Here is a 24,194-nt window from a genome sequence, read left to right on the forward strand (position 1 = left end):
ATTAAACATTTCTCTGGGAAAAATTACCTAGCAAGGTGCACGTTAAATAACACAGGGGCAAAAATCTAATTTTTGTTATGACCAAAGCGATCTCAAGAGCAACACAAATAAGTTTAGGATTTAACTTTTATTTAGCATTATTACACGGCTCTCTGGAATGCTTGATTCTGATTGGTCAGTTGAGACATTTGCAGGTTCGTTCTTTTCAAATAATAACCGCTCCAAAGTAATAACGCATAGCCGGTACTACTTGTACGAGTAAAATCGCTCCGCACCAATAAAGATCAATAAAGATTACTGTTTGGCGCCATCTTGTGACAAACACTGGACAACCACGACAAGACACAGAGCGCTTACTGAGACTGAACTTGACAAAATAGAGCATGACAGCTACGAAGCCAACACACAAAAAAATACAGAATGGGCATTAAAACTTCTCAAAGACTGGCTAAAAAGAAAAAATGGAGACAGACAAGTATGAAGCAGAGGATCTTAATAAGGTATTACGATCATTTTATGCACCTGTGCAAAGTTTCGCGGAAGGATGAAATTTTTAATTTAAAACAAATATGGCAATAAAATGTTTCAAATTCATATTCATGTCCAGTTTTTTTCTTATGTGGCAAGTAGCCGTGTAATAAGCGGGATAATGTAGAGGCAGCCGGTAGTTATCGGGAAATAAGCCCCTTCAGTGTGATACAAGACCCTCCGCTTCGCGTCGGGTCCTGATCACACTGTCGGGGCTTATTTCCCGATAACTACCGGCTGCCTCTACATTATCCCTTACTTAAGAAATGCCCCAAATACCTGTAAATTGACCAGGACAAACCTAAGTGAAATATGTTGTGTGATTCAGGTCAATTCAATTTTATTTATATAGTGCTTTTAACAATGGTTAATTGTGCGACAGCAGCATTACATGAAGTAGAAACACAGAAAACAAAAAAAAAACAAAAGCATGTCAGTTTTTAAATGTAGTTTAGAATGAGGACATGAAATAACATGGAGATATTCATCAATATTTGGCAGCTCGAGGATGGGCATAAGGCGATCCGTTTAAAGACACACAGTCATACAGTATAATGGATGTGTGTGTGCTCAGTTCCTGTCAAGCTAACTATTGCAGCTTAAGTATGTTTAGAAGCTGAAATAACTGAAGGCTTGGTTATAAAGAGGTAAATCTTTAGTTTAGACTTAAACTAATTAGGTGTGTCTGAATCCTGAACATTTAAGACTTTATAGATGGCTTCAGCAGAAAAAACATAAACGGCTTTTGTGGACTAAACATAACTTCCTGTAGACTTCCACATAGAATTGATAACAACAGAGTCCTTTTACAATAGTTTATTTCTGATAACAAGGGAAATAAATGACAATGCATTTAAACCAGGGGTCTCCAACCTTTTTGTAAGCAAGGAGTACCACAATGTATAAAACATTCTGGAGGGCTACTTTTTATGGAAGCCCGTTTCCGCCATGTTGTAAAAAAATAATAAAATACAATTCTGACTTACAAAGTCAGAATTCTGAGATGCAAAGTCAGAATTCTGAGATATAAAGTCACAATTCTGAGATATAAAGTCAGAATTCTGAGATATAAAGTCAGAATTCTGAGATATAAAGTCAGAATTCTGAGATACAAAGTCAGAATTCTGACTTTATATCTTATCTATATCTGTGTGTTTTAAGTCATTGCTAAGGTATTATAGGTGGTTGCTAGGTTGTTTCTGTTGCATTCTGTGTGTGTTTTAAGTCATTGCTAGGATATTATGGGTGGTTGCTAGGCTTTTACTAATGTTTTTAAGTGGTTGCTAGGGTTTAGCTATGGTTTTCTATGTGATTGCTAGACAATTACTAGGATATTATGGATGATTGCGAGGCTGTTGCTCTGGCATTCTATGCGGTTGCTAAGCTGTTGCTCTAGTGTTCTTTGGGGTTGCTAGACAGTTGCTATGTTATTATGGGTGGTTGCTAGGCTGTTGTTGTGGCGTTCTGTGGGGTTGTTAGGAAGTTGCTAGGGTATTATGGGTGGTTGCTAGGCTGTTGCTCTGGTGTTCCGTGGGGTTGCAAGTCAATTGCTGTGATATTATGGGTGGTTGCTTGGCTGTTGTTGTGGCATTTTGGTTGGTTGATATGCTATTGCTCTGGCTTTCTTGGTGATTGCTAGACTATTGCTATGTTGTTCTGAGTGATTGCTAGGCAGTTGCTAGGGTTTTATTAGTTGTTGCTAGGCTGTTGCTGTGGCATTTGGTGTGGTTGCTAGGCTATTGCTAAAATATTATAGTGGATTGCTATGAAGTTGCTAGGATATTATGGGTGGTAGCAATGACTTAACACACAGATATAGATGAGATATAAAGTCAGAATTCTGAGATGCAAATTTGCATCTCAGAATTCTGACTTTATATCTCATCTATATCTGTGTGTTAAGTCATTGCTAGGATATTATGGGTGGTTGCTAGGCTATTTCTGTTGCATTCTGTGTTTGTTGTAAGTTGTTGCTAGGGCATTATGGGTGATTGCTAGGCTGTTTCAGTTGCATTCTGTGTGTGTTTTAAGTCGTTGCTAGGGTATTATGGGTGGTTGCTAGTAGGGCTGTGCAAAAAATCACCTGCGATTCTCATATGTGTTTCATCAGTAAAGCCGGTTCCTTGATTAGAGGATGTGTGAGTGAATGGGTGAATGTGAGGCAACTTGTAAAGCGCTTTGGATGGCCATAGGTCTGTTGAAATATAAATGCAATATAAATGCAGTCCATTTACCATTTACCATTAGTATTAAATCGCCATCACCTGCTTTCAGATGGAGCGGCATTTAGTACACAGAGCCGTATTTCACTGAGAAGCTAGGCAAAATCGAGTTCATAATTGAGGAAAATCGGCTCCGATAATCTATGCGATTTTGCCTAGCTTCTCAGTGAACTACGGCTCTGTGTAGTAAATGCTTCTCCATCTGAAGTCAATGTAATTACTAGACTGTTGCTAGGGTATTGTGGGTGGTTGCTATGCTATTGCTCTGGTTTTCTGGGTGACTGCTAGACTGTTGCTAAGGTATAATGGGTGGTTGCTATGATGCTGCTCTGGCATTCTGATAGGTTGCTTGGCAGTTGCTAGGGTACTACGGGTGGTTGCTAGGCTGTTGTTATGGCATTCTGGTTGGTTGCTATGCTATTGTTCTTGTTTTCTAGATGATTGCTAGACGTTTGCTATGGTATAATGGGTGGTTGCTATGCTGTTGCTAGGGTGTTTTGAGTGAATTCTAGGCAGTTGCTAGGGTTATACTGGTTGTTGCTAGGCTGTTGTTAAGATATTATGGTGGATTGCTATGAAGTTAATGGGATAAAAATGGTGGTTGCTAGGCTGTTGCATTCTATGTCAGTGCTAGGCTGTTGCTGGGCTAGGGTATTTTAATTGGTTGCTAGGGTATTGTTATGGTTTTCTGGGTGATTGCGATGGTGTTGCTGTGGCATAATGGGTGATTATTTACCAGGGTATTTACGTGGTTTATAAAATTGCTAGTCTGTTCAGGGGGGGTTGACAGAGAACTGCTATGCGTTTAATAGGGTGTCTGTGAGTAAATGATAGGTAGTTGCTACAGTATTATGGATGGCTGTTAGTGTTACTAGTTGCTGGGTAGCTTGGGGATTGACAGAGCATTGCTATATAATCGATAAGGTATTTAAATTAGAGTGATCTAAAATTTCCAGCACATGCTGTATTTTTTATAGACCATTTGCAAGTAGATGTCACAGTTACGTCACTGCAAGCTGTGCGCGCAATGTCGTGCCAGAAAAACAGTAAAAATTAAATATACCCAAGTGAAACAAGCAAGATAACTCACTAGAAAATGTCTTGTTGTGCTGTTGAGTGTCAAAATAGGAATGTCAAAAAAAGATTTCCTTCATTTATAAAAAATTTTGTCATCAAAGACACCATTTGAAGATAAACGTAGGTGTTTATGGTTGCAATAAGCCCTTAAATGGACAGACTGGTGTGATGAAATCATCTGGAAATCATATATATAATTAATAATTAGAATAAAAATAATTAGAGAAGATGTCCAAATGGGTCCACCCATAACACTGTAGTAACTGCCTATCATTCACTCAAAGACACCCTATTAAATGCATAGCAGTTCTCTGTCAACCACCCTGAACAGCCTAGCAATTTTATAAACCACCTAAAATACCCTAGAAAAGGACTACCAATCACCCAGAAAGCTATAGCAACACCATCGCAATCACCAAGAAACCCATAATAATATTCTTGCAACCAATTAAAATACCATAGCCTAACAACAACCTAGCAACCACATAGAATGCAACAGCCTAGCAACCACCCACAATATCCTAGCAACTTCATAGCAATCCACCATAATATTTTAGCATTAGCCTAGCAACCACACCAGATGCCACAGCAACAGCCTCACTCACTCAGAACAACATAGCAATAGTCTAGCAATCACCAAGAATGCCAGAGCAATCAACCAACCAAAATGCCACAACAACAGCCAAGCAACCACCCATAATATCACAGCAATTGCCAGTGTAGCAATTAGCCAGGAAATCAGAGAAATAGCATAGCAACCCCAAATATCACTAGAGCAACAGCCTAGCAACCACATAAAACGCCAGAGCAACAGTCTCGCAATCACCCATAATATCCTAGCAATTGTCTAGCAATCACATAGAAAACCATAGCTAAGCCCTAGCAACCACTTAAAAACCTTAGCAAAAGCGTAGCAGCACCCATAATACCCTAGCAATGACTTAAAACACACAAAGAATGCAACTGAAACAGCCTAGCAACCACCCATAATATCCTAGCAACTTCATAGCAATCCACTATAATATTTTAGCAATAGCCTAGCAACCACACCAAATGCCACAGCAACAGCCTAGCAACAACTAATAAAACCCTAGCAACTGCCTAGCAATCACTCAGAACAACATAGCAATAGTCTAGCAATCAACAAGAAAGCCAGAGCAATAGCATATCAACCAACCAAAATGCCACAACAACAGCCAAGCAACCACCCATAATATCACAGCAATTGACTTGCAACCCCACGGAACACCAGAGCAACAGCCTAGCAACCACCCATAATACCCTAGCAACTTCCTAACAACCCCACAGAACGCCACAACAACAGCCTAGCAACCACCCATAATAACATAGCAACTGTCTAGCAACCCCAAAGAACACTAGAGCAACAGCTTAGCAACCGCATAGAATGCCAGAGCAACAGCCTCGCAATCATCCATAATATCCTAGTAATTGTCTAGCAATCACAAAGAAAACCATAGCTAAACCCTAGCAACCACTTAAAAACATTAGTAAAAGCCTAGCAACCACCCATAATATCCTAGCAATGACTTAAAACACACACAGAATGCAACTGAAACAACCTAGCAACCACCCATAATACCCTAGCAATGACTTAAAACAGGGGTTTTCAAACTTTTTGTGTGTGTGGACCACTATTTGTAATCAAGAATTTTCGCGGACCACCTCATAATACTTATTATAAAATATGTCTACACAAAGTCCTGAATTAATCTGCACATCAAAATAGGCTTACTAGCACTAAAACTATAACTGGTCATCACATCAGTACAACAGGTTTCTTAACACTCTGGGGTCGACGGTGGCGCGGGCGCCGCAAACTCTTTATTTTTCAATCACTCCGCAAAGAGACTTAAATTACTCTGCTGATTTTTGACATACAGATATGATTTATACATCATTTCAAACATTAAAGTGTCTAGTTTTTTTCTGTCCACTCCCAATAAAAACAGAATGTTGTGCTTTTCGCAAAATTAAGAAAATAAACATGATGCACGTTCTGTTCTCTCTCCCTCAGTGAAGTCCTTTCAGAAACGCGTCAGAAAAATAAACTGTAACTTAACGAATACTTGGTGTAGAAACAAAAGATAAATGTCTACATAATGCTTGGAATGTCTCCTTTTAAATGATATAAGTGAAATTGAAAACAGATATTGTCATTCGGTGTAAACTGTATGAGAAGGAGGAGAAGTACCGTATTTCGCCAGTTACCTCATTATCTGTAATGAGATCGGATCGCCACACCCCCGCGCCATTGAAGTGAATGAGCAGAAACATCCATATGCATGACTCGTGCCTCCTGCAGTCAATGGATATGCAATCCACAATCCAGTCTCTCCATTCCTTGTTGTTCCATCCGATTGCACCAAACATGACATAAATCCTTATTTCCTTGCGTATGTGTGTCAGTATCTCCAGACGCGAGTGTTTTCTTTGTTCTTCCGTCAAACAGTTCACGCGATTGGAACACACATACACAAACACGCGAGTCAGGAAACTCGACGCGCTTTTTGGTATTCTTATATAATGCGCGATTCCAAACAGTACAATCCTTATTTAGTTGCGTCTAAGCGCATATCTCCGCACAGCAAGTTTATTAAACACAGGATCACTCGCGTGTGCACACATTCACTGCTTTCATGATCAACACGTGAGGTAATGGCGGCGGTTGTAAACAAACATTGATACGTTTACCACACGTGTCCCTTGTTGTGTTTCTACTATAATGATTACAAATACACAAATAAGAGTCCAGACAACGATAGGCAGTTGTTGTTTTGAGCTTTTTACTGCACAAAAGTAAACCTCTCGCTGGCCAACCAAACACTAACCCTGGGTTGAAGTGTGTTCATGTTAAGATGGCCAAACAGTATCTTTACCATGATTAAGCTTCTATGGTTTTTAAAAGGTAACTTATACTTGTGAAATTAATAGAAAATATTTCAATAGAAATATATATAAATATATATAATGTGTGTGTGTGTGTATTTACATTATATTGAAAAGTAAACCTTATCATGGTTTTACTACAGAGAAAGTTATTCCTGTTGAACATCCACACAAGGCTCATTAGTGCCTCATTATTCAACTCTTTTGTCTCTCAGCTGTCAATCACTGATTATTCAGGAGCTTTCCCGCCTCCATGCATACAGCCTATCCCAAGCAAAAGTGTCTTAGAAATTGTAAATCAATATCTTGCTTTATGTGATTGAGTAGGCCATATGATTTTCACATCATTTTGAAGAAAAAACTCTAGACTACTAGATCCAGTTTGGAAAGTCTTGGGAAAACATGTTTAGAATGAGTTTTGTGGAGTTATATCAGTGACTTAAAAATTTTGCTTTTTCAAAAACCACGCATAAACATTTTTCTCTCAAAAATACAAACATGTACATACATGTTGATTATATGATATTGTAGCCCAGTTTGTGATGAACACAGTGTTATGAGACTTTTGCCATTAATATGTTTTTAAGCAACTGAAAAAAGCACAAATGTCAGTGCATGTCAAAACTTCCCAAGGGCCCTAAAAACCCCTTAGACCCCAGAGGGTTAACCTTATATCAGTATTATTTATATACATATTCTCAGTGTTGGGAAAGTTCACTTTCTACATGAACTAGTTTAGTTCACAGTTCACAAATTTGAAAATGTTAAACTAGGTCACAGTTCCAAAAATGAACAAATTTATAGTTATTTTTTCCCATATTATTATTTTTAAATGATTGCCATTATAGCCCATATAGAACCACCACAGACAGCAATTATTTGATCAGTTTTAACACTGAAGCTAAATGCGTCAGATTTCATCTTCATGTCCAACTTTAAATCCTTATCCAACCAGGGTTTACATTAGCATTGACTGTCTTTTAATTTTTGTATTTGCTTACACATACCTTGAAAGGCTAGCTGGGTGGGGGTCGCACCCCGGGCGAGAAGCGCTGCGAGGCATTGCGTGTTTGACAACTCGCAGGTATTGCACACCACACGTGCACGTTAAATAGCGTGAGCTTAGTCAAAGTCTATTTCAAGATGCGGAATATGCGTTAGCAGCCTATGTTAATCGTTAACGATTTAGGACAAATATGATGTTATTTAATGTTAAACTATTTGAGTTGCGCGGCAGGAATTCCACCAGCGTCTGTGTTGTTGTGATGACGCATGCAGCGTGACTGGTGAACACCGAGTGGTGGCGGTGTTGCCAGATTGGGTGTTTTTTCCGCTACACATTAAGGCCTGTTTACAGTGTGTTTTAGTCGGGTTTTCGCCTGGAAGAATATACAAATCTGGCACCCTATTGAACGACGTTAAACTGAGAGAGCGTGCCGTTCACAGGCACCAGAATGAATGAGTTCACAGTAACGTTTATTTGGCAGCAGTACACGTTCGCCCAAAATATGAACGAGTTTGTATATTAAAATATACATATTCTTATTTTGCCTTTTCACGGACCACCTGCAGTACCCTCACAGACCACTAGTGGTCCGCGGACCACAGTTTGGGAATGGCTGACTTAAAACACACAAAGAATGCAACAGAAACAGCCTAGCAACCACCTATAATACCTTAGCAATGACTTAAAACACACAGATATAGATAAGATATAAAGTCAGAATTCTGACTTTATATCTCAGAATTCTGACTTTGTATCTCAGAATTGTGACTTTGTATCTCAGAATTCTGACTTTGTAAGTCAAAATTGTATTTTATTATTTTTTTACAATATGGCGGAAACGGGCTTCCATAACTTTTTGATATAGTCTACTCAAAACTTTTTTGTTTTACTTGTTGATTTTATTTTATTTTACTTGTTAATATGTTTTAGTATTGTTTATAGGTGATTAGAAATATTTTACTATGTTTTCATTAAAATACTCTCCTGCCATAAATTTTGTGTCTTAAAGGGAACTACAAATGCTTATGCAATAAGGTCAGTCTTACAAAGCACAAAAGTCCATGCCTGTTCAGTGCAAATTTTTCACTGCGCGTCTTTAGTAAATCTTGACAGAAGTTTTTTAATGGCAAAAGAGCCGTTTGCGCTGGCGCAAGCTTAAAGGAGCGGTGAATCAAATACTCAATTTTAACTTGATAATTTGTTATATAAGAGGTCATCATACTTAAATGAACATCCTGCAAGTTTCAGAACTGAAAACGTCCGTGCTACTGAAATATAACTGTTTTTGGCACCAAGCCAGTAAAACAAGCCAGTGTGGAATTCGGAAATCTATGACGTCAAAGTAGAATTGAAGCACCGCCCCATAGCCAAATACAAGGACCACTTTTGAAGTCCCGCCCACAGCTTCGCGTGACACACGTGTGTCTCAACAAGTAAATATGTCTTTAAAGATTGACAAATGTAACCAAAATGACTTTTAAATACATTTTTTTCTGAGAGACTTTTATTTTGACGCGGTGATCTGTTATGATAGACTGGAAACGCATTTTCGGTTGTGGAAGAACCGCGTGGGAACAACACAGAAGCTAAATACTTTAATTCGGAGGCTTGGAACATAACATTAAATGCCTGGAAAAAGTTTGCTTTTTAAGAAGTTCCAGCTCGTGTGGGGAGTGTTTGTTAACTTTGGTTACACGGATTTATTTGCAAAGAAGTCGATGCTGGATTTGCAGAGAGACTGTGATTAAAAGCACCACTTATATTGGATCTGACAACAATGACACAACATTATACACAGTAAGACATTTTACTTTATTTAAGTTACTGCGTTTCACTATTGCTTTGTTAGAAGAGATCGCTTGATATGTCTGTTGTAACATCCGTGTCTAAACACGTATGTTTGACTGTTTTAATGTACTAAAAACATTAAACGATTAATAAAGATACACCACTTAACAACACGACTGTAATTTAACGGTAGAAATATACAGTGTTATTTATAAAGAAGGATTTATCAGCCGCAGTTTAGATTCTGATGCCCGTTTACTGTGTTGTATACGGTAATTTAGACGAGTTACGTTTGAAAGGTCAAACACTCAACAAAGCTTATTTTTTATCATATAACTGTGGTATTTAACATTACGTGAATGTAAAAGCAACCTCACAAGCACAATCGAATTATACAAAGTTATTGATAAGGATTTATTAGCCGCAGTTTAGATTCTGATGCGCGCTTACTGTGTTGTATACGGTAATTTAGTCACGTCGAGTTTTGTTTCTACTTTAATATACGTATTGTCATTTATGCGTATCATATTTAGCACCCAGAATCTTTTGTGGCTCAAACATATTTGTGTTCGGCTGCTATTTTTATCACATTAATGTTTTTAAAACATTTCCCCACATGTAATGACGGGGAACGAAGCCGTCCAATCATAGCAGTGGGTGTTTACGTCCAGGTCTTCAATGCGGCCCGCCCCTTCAAACGAACCATTTCTCCAGACAGCCACTAATCTATGTTACAAAATAGCCTATTACTTATTGTTTTTGATGTTTTTGAATGTAAAAACCACGCGGACATCAGAAGTAGACATCAGGCAACAGTATAAAACAATAAAATCGACAAATTCACCGCCCCTTTAAAGTAAATCTGGGCCTAAGACTACGTATTTGTCATGGTTTTAAAAAGTGTAACTGGAATGTATTGTAGGAGAAAGTTTGGATCAGTCTATGAAATGAAACAAATCTCTAAACAAAACACATTGTCATGATAAAACATTTCAAAACCCTAACGTAAATCAAAATTGTTAAATAGTTTCAGTTTAAATAAAATTCAACCCATGCGAGAACTTAAAAACACACAAAGATGTTTGTTTATGCAGATTAAATTTCTCCACCAGCATCAATGATCATGTAAATGTCTGTACAGGTACACTTCCACGCCGTATGAGAAAAGAGCTTCTGGCAGTGAAGCTGCGTAATAGGCCCAGTAAACAAGAACTGGAGGACAGAAACATCTTCCCTGTGCGCAGTGACCAGGAGCGTCAGGAGATCCGCCAACAGATCGAAATAAAACTTGCCAAGTAAGTCTCTTCCCTTCTGTTTCCTTTCATATTACTGCTGTGAAAGGCAGTTGAGACATACAGTATATTGAAGTTACAGTTTGAGTGGTTCTCAACTGGTTTCGACTTATAACAAAATTGACGGTTTTGTAAGAGAATAATCATGTGATGAGGAAGGTGCTGTCAGACCTGTTGAACAAAAAGTGGCTCAGAAATTTTATTTCACCAAGAGGCAGATTAATTTATGTAGGCATACCGGCTTTGACTTCAACCACAAAGCTATTTTCTTTTGTTATATTTAATTAGTTTTTATAGCTCAGCACAATAAAATAGTTAGTTTTTTATATAAATAATTAAATCAGTTAATAATTGTATTTTGTTCATTATGTTTATTCATACATCTTCTCTGTATAGACACTAAATTGCTTGTCAACCAGTATGAGTTAAAATATTTTTCTTTGTATTAAACTTTTATATAAATATGATCTTTTGATGTATTTGTTAAATTAAATTTATTGAAGGGAAATCAAATGGTCAGTGTTGTAGACTGGATATTTAGGCTGTCACAAATGTACAAAGTGAGACCCAGATAAACCTCTTAATCTTTTTTGTTAATTTTGTTTTGCTAAACTTTAAAAACACTTTAGGTTGCTTATAGGGTTGCCAGATGTTACTTAAGGGTTGCCAGATGTCCTGGGAAACCGTACTATACCAAATAAAACAGGACATCTGATCAGTGGGTTTTAAAGAGAAAAAGATCAACCCAGCAACTTAGTTTGGTAAACCATTCTCTGCGAACATTATTATAATAATAATACTAATCTAGTAGTCTAGAGTTTTTTCTTTAAAATGATGTGAAAATCATCCTGCCTACTCATTCACATAAAACAATATATTGATTTAGAAATTGTAAGACACTTTTTGTTTAGAGGGGCCGTATGCGAGAAGGATTGATTGACAGCTAGCAAACAAAGGCTTGCATAATGAGCTGCAATGAGGCAGTAATGTGAGAGGGAACTACTGTAAAGAATGTGAGGACAAATGTATACATGTTTGTTTGAGGTTTATTAAGAACTTAACAATATAATCAAAATAGAATTGAAGGTCAGTAGGACATTTTCAGTTTATTTGAAAACAAACCCTATTCAAAAACTTAACTTGTATAAGAAACTGATAAACAACAGAGCTGTAAACTTCATGTGGCTCATGTTACCATATAACTTTATGTCCAAAAAGTGTGAATATGTTTTTCCACTTCATAGTTTTGAAGCCCATCCCCTTATTGTCTAGCTTCTGTTTTAAACGCATTTCTGTAAGCGAGTATGAACTTTAAAAACACATCGCATATGGCATCCATGTGCGCGAGCTCGCGTCTCTGTGGAAACAACGCGGCGCTCATAATAAAACGGTGTCGCGTGTAAAGCTTAATGTATGGAATGCGTTGCAAGTAAACAATATCATATTACAGCAGATCCCGCAGTGTAGCATTACTCAAAGTTGCCATGAAGGATACGAAAATGAATAACGGTGTCTAACACTGTACAGCATGTAACAATGAAATCTGCCATTACGTGATCACGCTTACTCGTTTGTAAACAATGCGAAAGTTTTTCAATCCGAAGCGTGCAGTCTGCTGAGGTTGCTTATATAGGCTGAACTGCACAAGCCATAAGCATATTACAACATGATAGCAAATATAAATGAAGACAAATGACTTAAAGTTTCTTTAGGAATATATCCTCCTCCAGTGCGTCCTCCATTGTTGTTCTTCTTAGGTAATAAACGCTTCTCTTCCTCAATGTCCAGACATAAATGAAGATATTCTCACGTGTGTGTATAAAGTTTATAATCCAAACATGTGGTAAAGTCTTTATATCTGATCAAACTTTACTTCGTCTGTTTGTTATTGTGTTGAGCTGCTCCTCATTACCATGTCAACAGCGTGTACCGCCTGTGGGCGTGACCGAATTAAAGATAATGAAGTCAGCCAGGACAAACAGTACTCTCTTTACTTCAATGCAGATTATATAAACAGTCAATATTTGTTTTTGATTATAAATAGCTTGTTTAAAAGTAGACATTTCAGGCTTTCTTTGGATATGTTGGTAACGTGATTTGAGAGACAGCTGACAGAGACTTTATTATTTTTTTGAAATTATTTGACAAAAACACAAAGTTCTCTTGTTATTGTGAATGTACACATATTAAAGAGGACCCTTCACAGTTTCAAATGATGTCAAACACATAAGTGTATGATTATTAATGATGGAGTATTTTAAGTTGATTCTGCAATAATAAGGAGAAAACACGTTGGACCCCTGGGGGTTAATGATATAAGCGCATTGACTAAAGCAAACGGCGCTAAATGGGCGTGTCCAAATCCACTTTTGCTAATTTAACAATGGGAAAATGGTAGGCTTGTTGCGATAGTCGGTGAAATGGTGATTACCGGTACTTCAGCCTCTTACCTGTTGGATCACTTGCCCACCGCGACACCGTCTTTCATTGTCGTTTTGATATTTTCTTGTAATTAAATAATTTAGTTTCGTTAGAGAGAGCAGACACTAAGAACTGCCTAAATTCAGTGGAGCTGAACGCGTGTCATCACAGAGCAGCGGGTGTCAGATTTCATTTATTCCTGTCAGACTGCGGCGAGCTGATTGACCAGACGATCATGGCAGAAGCCGCGTGCTTACTCGTTTTTGTTATAATATACATATATGATGTTAAATATAAGCGAGATCGTTTTGTTGTTGTGTTTTTCATTAAGAATAATAATAAACCCATCATTCAAGCATCGCTTTATGGAGGAATAGCCGGTTGCTATGCTTGGGACTGGCGGGTTTCTGTCAGAAGTACCTGCGCACAATGGCCCTCATTTATCAAAAGTACGTACACCAAATTTCCAGCGTACACCTGGCGTACACCCAAAACCACGGTGACTTTGAGATTTATCAATATGGACGTTGCCGTACGGCACGCTCAAATCCTACGCCAGCTCAGGAGGTGGTGTACGCATGTTTTGAGTTACTGCAGAAATGCGCAAACAATTCCTAACACCACAAAATGCACTGACAAACTAAAATATATGATATATTATGACCCACTTTAAAAAAACAACAACATAGTAATTATAAACTTCAGTGTTTATTTTTATGCAACATGTACTTCAATGTTTAATTTGTGAGACTTTACCAATAGTCAAATTTCAAAATAGATAAATAGCCCTGGATAAGATGCAGTAGGCATTTTTAAGGAAAAGTACTTCAAGTATTGTTTCTACATGATTTTTAGGTGCAGAATCCATTTCTGCCGTATAAAAAGTTGTAAACATTACTATTTTGGCATAAACGATAAAAACAAAAGAGCGGCCACAAAATCATTGTAATGCATTTATTGCAGTTTAAACATTAAACTTTAGAACTAAACTGTGCATTCTCAGAATATTTAAACATGTAAACAATGAAAACACAACATTAACATGAAAGGGACCGTTTTTAATGTTTAAATGGCGGCTGTTACTCTGAAATTTCAACAAACTTAAGCAACAATGCTGTGATTACAGATATTCCATAGGTTATTTGTTCATACAAGTATCATTGGATTTTCTGTATGTGCAAGATGCAGGGCATAAATTAGGCTTGCAGCTGCACCAGGCTATCTTGCACCCAGTGGTGCAGGCACAGGTGATTAAAGGGCTCGTTATAGTCGTGCGTAGGTTCTGCGTCGGTTTTCATTTATACTTTTGCGTCGTCCTCCGCGTCGACGTGCAAACACACGCTGGTAGGCAGTATCCACGTGTGTAACCACAATAGCAGCGCAACCGTCAGAGAAGAAGAAGCTTGGCAAGTTAACCCACAAACGAAGAAGAAACAGCAACTTGTCGTGTATGATTTGAGAAGAACAGCAATGATGGAAGTAAATAAACAGTGACTTTTATTTCAGTTTGAGTTAAATCACTCCTCAACTTGGCTCATCTTTGTTTTTAACGTCACAAACGGAAATACCTATGACACAGGTTTTTTTACCTGACGGGAGGGGTTCTGGTGGACCAATCACAGCGCTTGCGGTCCGTGTAGATCTGACGCGCTGTTACAATTTTTGCGAGGTGCGTGTCAGGCTACTCAGAGCTACGCACAGGCTACGGATAGCCTACGCCATAGCTACGGCATAGAACCTATGCACGACTATAAATCGCCCTTTACTCCTTAAAGGCATCTGGAACTGGAGGTAGTGACATGAGTTGAGGATTAAGGGAAATCCCCTCTGTCTTCCATCCTTTGGTTTCAGGGCTGGCAGAACTAGTGGCTGGGTTCCAGACTAACATTTGAGAGAGGTGGCACTGGCACCACCAAGTGGTACAGCTGGTGGTGCTGGGCTTCAATTTGGTGGCACCAGTCACTGGGTGGTGTAAAAACCAAAAAATAAACACTAAAAGTAAGTCATAGGTCATGTATTAATACATTTATTACAAATAGAGAGATTTTTCTCCATATTATTCTTATGCCTTTTACGTGTTCCACTCTTGATTGAGTGTGTGTAGTAGTGATCAAACAGAAAATCAATTCACTGAAACTGTGCTCCACTTCACTCTTTTACCGCCAGCGTTTTTTAAAAAAGTTGCCAGCCAGCGCCAGCGCTTTTCATGATTTTCACCAAAGTTTAATGCCTTCCAGAAAATTTTCTTCTTTAAATATATAAACATACAATATACCAAATGAAAGAAGAGACCCTCTGCTTTCAAAAAAAAAAAAAAAACGTTTCATCCTACCTTCAGGGGTTCTTTTGTAATCAGCTTTTTAATATGGGTAGGTTTCTGCAAAAACACCACATTTTGAGCAAAAAGCAGAGATAATTCCATTTTTGCGACGGACTTTTCATAGAGATCCCATTCAGAGCGATCTTTAAAACAGACACGGACATGCAGCCGCTTGCCATAGGGCAATACTTCCGGGTTTAAAAAGTTGCGGAAGGGCGCCACCTGGTGGATAATAGCGGTATTGCGGAAAGACGGAAAATCTCGTCATTGGCGGGGAAGCGTTTTCTCTTAATTGACGATACTTTGGCATTGGATTTTCTGTATGTGCAAGATGCAGGGCATAAATTAGGCTTGCAGCTGCACCGGGCTATCTTGCACCCAGTGGTGCAGGCACAGGTGATTAAAGGGCTCGTTATAGTCGTGCGTAGGTCCTACGGCGTAGGTTCCGCGTCGGTTTTCATTTATACTTTTGCGTCGTCCTCCGCGTCGACGTGCAAACACAGCAAAGACTTTTGGAGACCTGGCAGCAGTGTTAATTTTAGCAGCAAATTCTGATTTAGTCTTAGTCTTAGTCTTTTGAATAACACACCATTTAGTTTTAGTCTTATTTTAGTCATCTGAAATCTTTTAGTTTTAGTCTAGTTTTAGTCGACGAAATATCATAAGAGTTTTAGTCTTAGTCTAGTCTTAAGTTTTTTAGTCTGTTATGGAATGGTATTAAGGTTTGAATATGCAATACAGACACAGATTTAATGGTTGTTATAGAAAACACGTATTTTATTTTATTCTTAATGTCAAAAAAACTGACCGTGGCTTTTTCACCAAAAAAAATATCACATAAAATAAGCATAAGGCCCGCTCTACCTAAAAATATACATGGTCCCTGAAAAAGATATGCCTTCCAGTGTTTCCTCTAGGATTTTTTTCAGCTGTGGCGGCAGGGGGCGCCCATGATGATTATAAATGTAAAAAAAAAATTTATGTAGAAAATAGGCTACAGTAAACTAACATGTATTTTTTTATAATTTTCACGCTGTCATTTACTTTTCCTTATATTTATAGCATATTGCTTTTCTATGTTTGATCTAAACTGTATTTTCTTAAAAAAACGTTACACAGCTACGTACGTAGTTCGTATATTTTATTGTAGTTTTAATGTAGTGTGCATTGCAAGTTCGTCCTCGTGTTTAGCGTACAGAGCTGTTACAAAGTCATGCAGTCCTGTTTGATAATCCGCACCGCTGTGATTGACAGAACAACCGACCAGTTATCCGACATCAGCAGCAATTTTATTTCACACCCGTACCATTTGACATAAAGACTGTGACCCCGAGCCGGTCACACCGCAAATCGCGCAGTTAAATATAAACCTTTACCGGTCTTCAGACAGATCTTAAACACAAATAAGCACGGGACATTTAAAAACGAGTCGAATTTTGGTCTTGGATGTTAGACCCGCATTTTACTCTTGTCTATTGAGTCCCGACCTGCATCTACAACACAAATGACACACGAATAGCCTATTACACCCGTTAGATCAAATATTATGCGGTTTACCCGCGGGTACCCCGACCCTGCTGTTTCGTCTGAAAACAGATAAAACAGTCTCACCGTCTGCCTCAAGTTTCTATTACCAACGTTCTTCTCTTCCACGGGAATAATGTAAGTTTCCTTACAAACAGATTCGACTATTAATGTCTTGCAGTCGCATATAAGTAGTATTCAGTATTTAGCCTTTTGTTTTTGGACAAATATCTTATCATTTAATGTGAAACTTTGTGAGTGTCGATCTAAAGCACAGACGATTGACTGACAGCTGAGCGATCAGCAGCGCGCTGCGCTTATAGCCTATACTGAATAACTAATGGCCAGATAAGTTGATAATATGAGTACAGTGATTCCAAATGAATGTCCAAAAAACTCGTAATATGTTAAATCAAAAGTTTAATAATGTCTTTTCTCGCAGCCCTGCGCTGTGTTGGTGTAGATATGCGCCGGTGAACATCATATGCGTGATGACCTTGCAGCTTAAATTACCCTAAATTTATAGCCATAAAGATAAAAGTAAAACAACATTCGAAACTTCAAATGATGTATTTTTATTTGTGTAAACTCACAATAAGGAGAAAACCTTGTGCTTATTTATAATCATTAAAAACATGACGTGCTTTCTGCTGGTTTGGTTTTAGAGCGCGTCACAAAAAAAGAACAGAAACTCAAATATTTTTTTATTCGTTTTGTCAATTTAATAATTATTTAAGTGCAACATATTTCGTATAGGCTTATTTATTTAATTATTATTTCTCAAACAGAAACGTAGCTTAATAATCCTCTGTTGATTTAAATCTATTTGTGCACGAAACTAAACCCATGGAGGAAATTATGATATTTTAGGAGATTTATTTATAAATGAGCGAACAACGCAAATCCGGAAAGGAATTTATTTCTAGACAGCCAGTCTCGCAGAGCGGACATTTCGGTAGCTTTTTTGCGAGCTGCCGCTGTGGGTTTTGTCTAGAAGGGATACAGCAAATGCCGAAAAGTTAAGGATTAGATTTGGAGGTAGGATTATTAGGATGAAAACAGCGGTTCTGGCTAAATTAGATACAAATACATCCTACAATCGTGTGAAATTTTGTGTTTAGAGTTGGGTTTGGTTAAAGGATTAGGATAAAACAGTGCTCATCCAACGAGATTTCGTTTGCTGTATCCCTTCTATCCACAACCGCAGGCGTGGCGGGGATGTTTTAGCAGTGGCGGGCCGCCACGGTTGAATGTATATAACGGAAACACTGCCTTCTCCCTAAATGACATGCACACACAGATACACACGCGGGCAGACACACAGACAGAGACACACACACGCACTTACGCACGCACTTTGTCCAGTCATGTAAAACCACAACATCTACTATAATAGTAACGTTACACAATTCATTCAATTTGAGGACACTGAAAATTTATACTCAGTATTAATTCAGACAACCCAATACAATCAATACAGTTCAGATGTGTATTCCTTTCGTTTCTATGTTATACCAAGTTTAGCGAAAACACTGTGGTTTATCTGATAAAATAACCTTAGCGTGTATGCTTACCTTCGCATGTATTTCTGGATGAGTCGTCTTTACAGGCTGTCGTCTTGTCATATTTGTAGTGTGACCAGATTAGACGCTAGCTCTGACATTGTTGTTGTTAATGAGACATGTCTTCGGACCGGGTGCACCGCAAAACGTTAGCGTGTTGCTAACGAGCGAAGTCAACTGAAATCAGCCAAAGCTGGGAACTAAGACTGTACAACTAAATATAATGTAAACAACCTGTTGTGAAAACAAACTTTGCCGCGGGTTTTCAAAATGACTCTGCCGAGTCCGACTGCTGCCTGTGTAGATCAACCTACCCTCAAAGATTCGCTCTGATTGGATTTCTTCCCAACTGTCCCACAAAATGAGTAGCTCTGATTGGATCTCTTCTCCATTCGTCCCTCCCTAACATTTTCGTCTTATTTTTATTCGTTGACTTAAGTGTCAGTTATATTTCGTTACAGTCTTCGTCATCATATATGATTTTATTTAGTTTTTATTTAGTTTTCGTCCGTGAAAAAGGTTCGTTGACGAATATTTTTCGTCATCGTCTTCGTCAACAAAATTAACACTGCCTGGCAGACATCTTTTGTAGAAACTGTTCTCTTAACTCTTTCACCGCCATTGACGAGATATCTGGCAGTGAAAGAGTTAAGAGGACAGTTTCTACAAAAGATGTCTGCCAGGTCTCCAAAAGTCTCTGCCATTGACGAGATATCTCGTCAATGGCAGTGAAAGAGTTAAGAGAACAGTTTCTACAAAAGATGTCTGCCAGGTCTCCAAAAGTCTTTGCTTCTTGTGGCTTCACAATAGCAATGACCTAAGCTTGGCCATCAATGATAAGCATTAATTTGTCTTGTAGGTCTGTGGCACCAAGGTGGTTGGGACATGAAATGTCAGCATTCAAGACCTTTGCAAGTATCGCTTTTGAACCTAAACAAAGCTGTCCATTAACTTCTGCCAAGGACAGAGGTACAATGAATAGTTCATACATAATAATACTTTGAGGTTGACTGGGCGTCCTGCATCATATACAGCAATGAGGCACTGTAGAATGTTTCTGTCTGCCTTGACAGTTTTGCCTTCCCAGTGATTGGGTCTGACTGTTGAACTTCAAACAGGGAAGCAAAAGTGACTCTTCTTCCCTCAGATGGCAACAGCTCATCTTCAATATCCTTGGTAGCAAAGTCTTTGTTTGCAATGTTTTGCAGTGTCTGGGGCAGGTTATCAAAAAGGGACCAAATCTTTGGAATACTGCAAGCAAAGCATCTTCATCTATTGAGTCCCGTTTCATTCTGCCCTTTGTGGTTTCATTGTGGATGTAGGCATCATCTGTATCCAGACCAAAGGCAACTTGTGTTTCATGGGCAAGATGGGTTCGGAAGTTGAAAGACAGAGCCCATCTGCCAAGAGCTGAAGATGTTTTTGTAATACCAACAATTCCTCCTCCCTTTTTTCGGTACAGCCTAGCCACTCCTGACTATGATCGGGATCCACTAAGTTGAAGCGATGTAAAGAGTGCTTGACTACACGTTTCCAGACTCCTTCTTCACAGGCTGTGGAAGTTGGTTCATCTCGTTTAGGTAGATTGTCCCCCACCAAGCATAGTTGATTTGTTTATGTCGTAGTGTGCCCCGATTGAGGCCAAGGAGAGGTGGTAGGAAGGCTCAGATCACACAAACTTCATTCCCAAAAGCTATGACGCAGCGTAGCGTGAGTGACATATACAAAAAAGTGCAAAAAAAGAAAATGATCAACTTAAAAAACATTTTCATAGCAAGGGCACTCAAATCAGTGGCAACTTTGTTGGTACCTCAACAAAGAAAAATGCTTTATGCACCAAAACACACATGTTAGCTTTTATATAAGTATAACACACAACCCTCCATTTACAGGTGTACTTAGTGATGTGACATCTGAAGCGAGGCTCCGGAGCTTGTGTCGAGCAAAAAGGGGCTTTCCAGATGAAGCCCCGATTCGAGGCTTGTATAATTTCTGTGAAAATCACGTGACGATGACAAACGAGGCCTCGTTTTCTGTTGAATATGTCATTGCTTTATTTCGAGGATCGCTTCTGGATAAAAATGGTTTGAAACTCGCATCTCTTGTGGGTTTTGCAATACGTTTGCACTGGTGTTGAGGTGTTGGTTGTAGGTAGTAGCAAGTTAATAGTGAGTTTGTAGAATAGTTATCATTATATATCATAGCCTGTATTATATATTATATTACACTTAGTTTAGTAGATTATTAGAGTAAATTATACATAGCCTAGTTCAGTAGATCATTACAGTAAATGTGACCAGTCACGGAAAGTAGAGACACAAGTCGGATCTGGGGCATTTGGAGTTATTAACAGATTCTGAAAGTGCAGTTTCTAAGCTTTTCAACGATGTGTAACACATGGAAATCTGATACGATTTGGAGAAGTTGTGGCCATTTGAATGTAACACAAAATTTAACACTTCCCCTTTTCCCTGGCTGGAGAGACAATAGGGCTAATTTACATCTCATTTAGCTAAGCCATACCCCCTGTATAGTCATTTTGAGATACAGATGTTCTAGCATCATATGTAGTATTTTATTACAGAAGTCCAAATGACAACATGCAAAAATAAACAGGACTTTTACCTTTGTGAGGATCACAAGTCGAATCCAGTCTGTTTCAGATGTGTAAATCATCCAATGATTTTTGTCCACAAATGCGTATAATCCGTGAAATATAGATATATAGTCTATTATTTATCAGATTTCTGTTTATTACTTCTGGCAATGCAATATAATATACAATCTGAGGACTATTTACATCGTAACATGTAAGGGTATATCAGATTACACTCTGGTATTTACAATCCGTTAAACACATGAACCCGCCTTCAAAAGTTTGTATTTAAAATAGGGAGGTAGTCTAATAGATAATCCAAAAACAGCACAGTCGAAAAAGTGAAGTCCTTAAGAAATGTTACCAATCGCTCGCTCATTCCTCCATCAGCCAATGACTTCATGGAAAATATAGATAGACAAAACATGTAGCCAATTATATAAAGAATTCAACGATCTCTGTGTAACTTATATGAGTTTGACTTCATGCTGCGCTGCAAGACGTCAAAGTACCGCGAGAGCGAGTCGAAATTAAAGTACTTTGTAAGATTTCTTAAAGAGATCTCGCGGTACTTTGATGTCATCCGACTGCGGCCCCCATAAAGTCAGTGACGCGCACGAGCTTCGTTTACAGTCTGGGGAGACACGCTATAAGTTTGAAAAAAAATGAAACTAAGCAAACATGTCTGAGGAACAGGGCAGCCACGTCACTACAGTCACGTGACTTCCCGCTCAAGCTTGAAGAGAAGACAATGCTGAATAAAGTAGTAATTCTTGCTATTTTTGGACCAAACTGTATTTTCGATGCTTCAACACATTCTTACTGACCCACTGATGTCACATGGACTACTTTGATGATGTTTTTATTACCTTTCTGGACATGGAAACCGTACATAGATTTTCAATGGAGGAGACAGAAAGCTCTCGGACTAAATCTAAAGTTAAAACATCTTAAACTGTGTTACGAAGATGAACGGTGGTCTTCCGAGTTTAGAATGACGTAAGGGTGAGTCATTAATTACATTGTTTTAAGTTTTGGGTGAACTATCCTTATTCAGAATCTCCGGAAAAACAAGCCGATTTAAACCGGAAAATTTACGCTTTTAAATATACATAAACTGCTATCTCAAACATGGAGAGGCTTCTTTGTGATCTCAACTAACAGATTCTGCAATAAAACGAAAATCACAAATTTTGAAAAAAAAAACCTTAGTTTCTAATTTTTTTGAAACTTGTGCTGCCGACTTGTGTCACTGGTTTCCGTGACGGGTCACAAATTAGCATATATCTAGTTCTAATACCTATAATACATAATTATATTATTATATATATTATTGTCCCGGTTTGTATCTAGTAAAATACACTGAGGAAAGGATCCAAATGCAGATGAAACAAACTTTAAAGGAGCATTTCACCCATAGAAACATTAATCTTTATTGAAAGTGCATCATATTTGTAGTTAAAATGTAACATACATTTAGAATTTGGTGCCTATTTGACAGAGAAAGGGGGTGTTTGTAGTCTCACCCCCTCAACAAAGATATTGGACTTCCTGCTTTCAATGATGCAAAATGACGATTTTTACATCATTGAAAGAAGGAAGTGTTACACTGAAATTTGTATTTCCCCTGTCTTAGCAGCATCTGAGGAAATGATGCATGACCATTCAAAAACATGACTGGGGTTCTAACTATACAAAGCTTAATGCAAATGGGTAAAGTTTCCCTTTAATAAAGGCTTAAATAATGGACAGAGAAAATCACTGGGCTGAGCCATGGAGCACAACTGTAGATAACACTGGAGATCAACAACCTCCGTGCTGGTCAGGACGAGAAAAGTCACAAGCACACACTGGAGATCACAATCACCAAGCTGGTCAGGAGGAGAAAAGTCACTAGCACACACTGGAGATCACAACCGCCAAGCTGGACGTAGAAAACCACCGATACGAATCGGGGAGAGATGAGATGACCAATTGGCAATTAAGGTCGACAGATAGCTGGGCAGCGATCACGATCCGTCACAGTGCTGCTGTACAGCGGGCATAACCAGATCTCTGGACAGCAATCGGCAATGAAGGCCGACAGATACAGCAAGGCAGCGGTTGCGATATCCTTCAGTGCTGCTGGACAGTGGTCACATCCAGGATGAGGAGTAGCTGGACACTGCCAGGGCAGAGAAAGGATAAACAGGAAACCGGAGTGGAGGGGAGCGGAGGTGCTGTAAACCTAATGAGAGATGTAGAGCAGAGACAGCAGACAGAACAGGCAGGGGAAATAATAATGGACAAAAAGGTCAAAAATACGAATTAATCCAAAAACGGCGAACACGACAGGACATGACAGAGGCACACAACTATGACGAACTTGCGAGGAGCAAAAGAACAAAGGGAGACTAAATACCAAATGAATTAGGGAGAAAATGAGGAACAGGTGAGTGACACAGGTGTAGGAAATCAGTGAAGATGAGATCGCCCTGGTGACAGACGCGCACGTGAGGAACTGTCAAAACACAAAATCAACACAAACACAGAGAAGGAAAAAAGACAGAGCGGTCGATAGACCGAGATCGTGACAGTACCCCCCCCAACGACCACCACCAGACAGTACCAGAGGGGGCTTACCTAGTCGCTGGTGGAGATCTGCGATCAACCCTGGATCCAGGATGTCCCGGGCCGGAACCCAACACCTCTCCTCCGGACCGTAACCCTCCCAATCAACTAAATACTGAAAACCTCTGCCCCGTCGGCTGAATAGGCAGGAGAGCTGTCCACTAGAAGAGGGGTGGGGGAGCAGGGGGAGAGGGGACAGGATTAATACGGGAAAAGAACACAGGCTTGACCTTGGACACAAGAAAAACAGGGTGAATCCGACCGAGAGCAGAAGGCAATCTGAGCTTAACCGCCACCGGACTGATGAACTCAATGATACTGTATGGACCAAGGAACCGAGG

At 38.9% G+C, this 24,194-nt stretch overlaps 1 protein-coding gene across 1 annotated transcript in view; it reads left to right on the plus strand.

Annotated features, from left to right (window-relative positions):
• Nucleotides 1–24,194, plus strand: part of phactr3b (phosphatase and actin regulator 3b) — a 202,716-nt gene that overhangs the window by 139,776 nt on the left and 38,746 nt on the right. Inside the window, exon 8 of the mRNA XM_065272978.2 lies at nucleotides 10,670–10,823. Coding sequence (XP_065129050.1) covers nucleotides 10,670–10,823 — 154 coding nt within the window. The remainder of the gene's footprint in view (nucleotides 1–10,669; nucleotides 10,824–24,194) is intronic.

The sequence above is a fragment of the Paramisgurnus dabryanus genome, chromosome 14, assembly GCF_030506205.2.
Source record: "Paramisgurnus dabryanus chromosome 14, PD_genome_1.1, whole genome shotgun sequence".
NCBI classification, from domain to species: Eukaryota; Metazoa; Chordata; class Actinopteri; order Cypriniformes; family Cobitidae; genus Paramisgurnus; species Paramisgurnus dabryanus.